Source organism: Branchiostoma floridae, chromosome 9 (assembly GCF_000003815.2).
Source record: "Branchiostoma floridae strain S238N-H82 chromosome 9, Bfl_VNyyK, whole genome shotgun sequence".
NCBI classification, from domain to species: Eukaryota; Metazoa; Chordata; class Leptocardii; order Amphioxiformes; family Branchiostomatidae; genus Branchiostoma; species Branchiostoma floridae.
In genome coordinates, this window is record NC_049987.1 from 9,895,672 (window position 1) to 9,901,691 (window position 6,020).

At 42.0% G+C, this 6,020-nt stretch overlaps 1 protein-coding gene across 1 annotated transcript in view; it reads left to right on the plus strand.

The window, feature by feature from the left end:
* LOC118423059 overlaps positions 1-249 on the plus strand; it is a 3,461-nt gene extending 3,212 nt beyond the window's left edge. Inside the window, exon 4 of the mRNA XM_035830967.1 lies at positions 19-249. Coding sequence (XP_035686860.1) covers positions 19-249 — 231 coding nt within the window. The remainder of the gene's footprint in view (positions 1-18) is intronic.
* Positions 250-6,020: the final 5,771 nt, after the last annotated feature.

The following is a 6,020-nucleotide window of genomic DNA, read 5'->3' on the forward strand; positions in this document are numbered from 1 at the left end:
CACCAACCTACTTGCCAGGAGTGGCGACAGCAGCAGTGGAAGAACTTCGAGCGGGCGTCCAGCATTGGCAGCAGGAACAGCAAGCGCTTCATCGGCCGGCTACTGCAGCTAAGGAGGCGGTCAAGAATACCCAGTTCCGTCCACGCGCACCGCTCCCCTCTCAGTAACGGCATGCATGTTTGGATGAAGAGAATGGACACATGTGTCATTGCTTTTGATTCCCTAGAACTAATCCTTGGCTTTAGTTGACAGATACACGCAAAATAAACAAACCTGAATAAAGAGCTATTGCAGTGGAAAAAAGCTTCTTTGTGGTCTTTTGATTTTACAGATATTCCTGTGAAGACATACCGCTTGTTGCTCGATTTCGCCGCAGACGACCATACATGATCGATGTACAACCCCTTTTAAATTTCCTATCAAATAAAACTTTGAAAAAAAAGTACATGGACAGCTCTGATACTTCCTGACATTGACTTCCAGCGAACTTTCTAGCCTCTAAACTTTTTCAGACAGCAAACTTATTCAAAAGGGTGATTAGAGAAAATTACCCTAGATAGCCCATAGGGCAAAGGGTATTACTTCCTTTCATCGCCTAAAATGTATATCTGCGTGGGACAAGATAATGGCAACTCTTGTACTTACTACAGCTTGAGCATTTAGCAGTGTTCGAGGGCTTGCCATTCAACAGGAGATTATAAAACTTGCCTATTGTCTATATTTCAGTCTACCGTATTTCCTGGTGGAATAGGGAGCCACATTAAGAAAATGCAAGCTATTCATTCTTCCATATCGTCATTTGCCAGATCCTCATTTGCGTTGTGCAGGTCAGGGAGAAAGATTTATCTCCGGCTACAGGAGCGGCCCTGCAGAGGAATGTAATAAGACGATCACTCCTCTTAGCCCTGCTGACCCGACCTGAAAACAATCACGCACAGGAAGCGCTTTGAATTGAAAACGGTCTCCCTTACCCTTGGTGCCACAGCGGCAATCACAACCATCTTCAGGACGAACTTAATGCAAGTTTGAGCTGTTCTTCAACACTTACAAAGTGCACTAAGAACCGTTTACTTTTACCCTTAAGTATTCCTTGAGTGTCCGTATCATGGAAATGTAATTTCGAGCGGAAAATGACCTCCGAAAATAGAAGCTCATTGAGAGCAGACTAAGCGTCTAACGGCGATTTCCCGGTAATTTAGCACTCGGTTCCCCGTACTTACGTCAGCTGGCGCTCACAACCTGCTGAAATTAGCGCGTCCTTATTAGACGTTACGCAGATATCCTGAATATGTTGCACGATGCCCAGCACATGCAAACAGTTTTTCTCATGTTTAAGGGCTATTTTATACTCTGCAATTTTGTTAACATGTACGTGTGTGTATCATTACCTCCATGAAAATTGAGGTTTTGGGCTCCATTTGTTTGTGTGTATGTGTTTCTGTGGCAATAACTCAAGAACCTTCGCATGGATTGAGATGATATTTGGTATGTGGTGAGGTATTGTAAATAAAGATAGCAAAGTCGAGTTTGCCGCTCCTTGCGGTTAGCCTTGAAACTGCAGCAAAATATCTGGGTGTGGTAGGGGGTTTGTATCTTTTGTTCTTCTTATGCCGTGGTAATTATGCCGGATAATTCAGGTAAAGCTAAAGACTGTTATGAAGTAAATGCCATATAACGTTTAAAATAAATTGTACTTTAATCATCAATGATGAATCATCAATGATTGCTCGAGTTTATGGTGAGTTTTAATCAAATTTATTTTTCACAAAACTGATCGCTCATGGCCCAGGATGCCCAGGGTTTCGCCTATTATATTATGGATATTACACATTAATTGGTATCATATAAGAAAGAATGCTATCGACAAAACAGCAGAGGGAATAAAATGAAGATGAATATCTTCTGGAGAACAAAACAGACTATACGTCCACCAGGTGTATTATCAGCAGTTAACTCTGCTCTAAAGTCTTAGATATTTCCGCTGTGAGTCACCTTTGTGACCATTTAGTATTCGTGAGGGGAGATGCAAAGTTTTATTTGCTCCCCCATGCGGGCGTATTGCTGTAGTTCACTTCGGGGGTTAACATTACTCTCGAATCTCAGTAGAATCGTTCTGTTCAGAAGAACTATATAAGTTTCGATTGTGTAGGGTATTGAACCGAATGTTCCTCCCTGCGGAAAGCTAGGCGGATCATTTTCCTATGAATGATTTATGAAGCTTTATGTTCTAAGACGGCGGTTCACATTTTGACTCGTCAGATACTTGAGACGGCTCCGTTAATTTAGATACGGCATCGATCTGGTGTCTTGTAATCCACTGCCATCGGATTCTTGTAAGAAATTGTGATGATAGCGCGTAATTAAGATCGACCAACCCCATTAAACAAGAGAACCAAAGAAAGGATACATGCCCTTGAAAACGGAAACCTTAATGACATATCCGGTAACCAGGGATTTAATGACGGGGGAAACTTCTCTGTAACTCAACGTCTTTTCTGAAATCCATTTGAGACGCTAAGCAGAGCAAAACAAATGTTATCACATGTGATTGCCGGTTTAATCATTGTTGTAATTGCGTAAAACTAGCAAAGAAAAGCATGATTTCTATCTTTGAATCGTGTGAACGACCGCAATGCAACAAAACATTTGGTTAAAGGATATCTTCTGGGCCTATATCATGGAACATGGAAACATCTCTCAATACTCTGGAAACAGCCTGAAATATGGTATTATCATCGTTGAGAGGGATGGCCTACTTCCATTTATAACCTCCCATAAATAGGAGTTGCCTCTCTTCTTAACATCTTGAACTACTTATATATATATCACAACAGATTCTGCACAAGACAGCCGTCAATGTATCATGATGACTTCTGCTGACGGAGTGGTGACCAGCTGACATATCAAGATAACACATGATAGATACATGGCACTCTAAGCCACGGGCACTACAATACATTACTTAATGTACGACCGCGAGTAAACCTGGAGTATATGTGTACTAGAATTACCTTTTCTTCGCGAGCTCAAGTTTATGATAGTTTTCAAACCTTTTGTTGGCTGTACGTGAGGACCATTTAAATAGATGTACAAGCGCGAAGGCTTGTTGGTAACTTGTCTAAGCCATATTTATATTTGCTATTGCCCTCACGAAGGTAATGAGCATGTTGAGTTAAATCAGCAGGCAATGAGATTGACCTTTCAGAGCAGATGCCATGTTACTTGGTTCAATCACCCTCCAGACACCAGGGTATTACAGCCATCTAATTAGATACTGTAATCCTGTACAAGGTCTCATTGATTCACACACAACACACATCTAGGGCTCAGGCAGTAATTGTAACGATTGTAATCTGCATTCACTCTCCGCCATCCCCCGCCTGTTTCTGACACATCAGCAAGTTGTCAGCGCATCAAGATGGCTGCGCGTCCTATAGCTTGGCCACCAACACTATCACTCTCAAGATAAGGATTTTACGATGATTGAAATCACCAGAGAATTCCAAAAATACATTTTGGTGGATTAATAAAATTGATGTCGAATCAGTTTAGCTGAAACGTAACAGAAAAGGCAGACATTCTTTTTGATCAGCACATTGATCAGTGGACAAGAATTAAACGTCCAGTCCCAAGGACTGCAACGCTTTCCAATGGCGTGCCTATCGGGAGAGCGACACACACACACATGTAAATTGTCAATACCACACGTAACATTGTGTCCCTGGCCAATAGGCGGGACTCGATCCATGTCTGGGTGAATGGTATTTAGCAGGAGGTGTTCAACTCTCTGAGTAACGCTGCTGCAGTGAATCCTTTGCCATCATCGGTAAGAATGCAGACAAAACTGGTCAGGCATCCTTCTGACACCGGCAAGGTTCCACATCTATAGCTCAAACCACATCAAAACAGTAGCGTCCATTTCATCATAGGTAACCTCATCCTGTCCTAGGTAAAGACCTGTTCTCATGAACCATTTTGCAGTCTCACGAGAGGTACGGTGGCTGATTCCAGGTTTAACTGCATATCAAACATTGCGTCTGCATCAACAAGATTATCTCAGCTGCAGAAAGATTTACGTCAGTGGGGGCTATCATTAATTCCTTTGGTGAATCTATCACCTGTAAGTTTCACAAAGAGAGAGATAACGACTTAGTTCTTTCCGTCGATCGATGGTGAAGTCATAAAAGTTCAACAACAGTTTCGTTATCAAAAGTCGTTATCAAGAGACGTTATCGTGTAATTAGTGCTTGGTTCTAATGCTTGTTCCCAATACGCGATTAATGTGATAGATATCAACGGATTGAACTATGGAACAAGGTGCTAATTACCCCTCGTGGGGCTTCCAGGCATAGCCTTCTGAGAATACACAACATTTTTTAAAGACAGACAGTATCATGTAATCCCATTCACAAGCACGCATCTTGATGTAGTTTTAGATGATAGAAGAAGCAGAAATTGTTACTGTATAATTAAAAAAAAACTTTTGATAACCTTAGAAAGATTTGATAACCTTAGAAGCAGAAGGTTTAAAATTTTACTTTACGTGATGATATTGTCTGTGATGAGGACACCATCGACCATTCCACGTTTCCCTCCTAGAAGGAGATTCGCCTCTGACGGTGGCATTGTTCCTGTTTTTATGTTCACACGGTTAGCTCAAAATCCTTTCAATGGATTTGTTTGACTTTTGACAAATTGGTAGTATAACTGAGGTCTCCAGGAAACTTTGTGATTTTGGACGTCGTGACAAGTATTTTCATAATTAAGCACATCCTACAGGCCATTAAATCAGCTCGTGTTTGTCTAATGGTAGCATGTGTTGAACAAGCTGGGCCCAATTAGTTACTCCCCAAGTAGAGTCTAAGCCCCGGCTTGCTACACTGCAGGCCTTGGTTACTGCCTGGTGTTATGATAGACAACTTACCTGAACGTAATTAATAATAAGTGAAAACTGAATTCAAAGAAACTGTTATTACTGGTAAAGAGGGTGCCAACAGCTTAGCTCACATTTCGAACAACATAATCTCTTCACGGAGGTTTGTATTCTACAGACTCTTGTTACAGGCATGAATATTCAGGAGGGTTATATTTTCACTAGCGTATGTGTGTGTCTGTCCGTAAACAAACTAACTCAAGAACGGCTGGATTGAGTGGTTTCATGCTTGGTGTGTTGGTGAGTTGTGACGAAACCTGGGAATGATTAGAGTTTGGGCCCCCTAGCGGCGTTTCATAGTACTACAGGGGAACTTCCGGTTTGGATATCTCTCGTTCTGAACAAGCCATGGTCACGATTTTGGGGTGCTGTTGCGCTCAGAAAGAAGTGACGTGGGTTGGACTTGCCTAATAAATGCAAAAATGGCCAAAGCGATTAATGATGAATGATGAGATTTTCTACCTGTTACATGATTGTGTAGGCTGATCACCATGCAGAAATCATATAAATGTGTATGTCATTTGCATAACATCTACAAAAGCTCTAAATATTTCTAGGAGGTATGAGGTCGCCGAACTCTGGTTCCCATTATTTTGTGTTTCGCCCCGCGGTAGGCCAAGCCTGTAATAGTTGTTACTCACAACGTCAGACACGGCGGAGCCTGGGCCGGGGGGAGACGCCAGGTGGAGCTGATAATGGGTCTCCGGGAGACTACAAACCGCAATTTATCACCATTCATCAATTAGTTCGTCCGAACAACACATTTGTGCAACACAGGAGGAGCGACAGCTGGAGAAAGGTTGGAACTGAAATCAGCACCCAGTCAGAGCTAATGTGCTTCGTTGATCACGTGTTTATCACATGCTTGACCACACAACGCAAAACCCTGACATTCCGAGTGAGACCCGTTTCCTCTGAGTCACTAGTGTGACCTGATCTCACACCTTTGAGTCAAGATTTTTGATCTCCTCATTTTAACTACATTTATCTGTTAGGGACTGTGCTCGAATTGCATCTAATACCAAACGCAGTATGCAGATTCTCTGAGATATCATTGCGATGTATAGCTACACATTTAACCCTAACA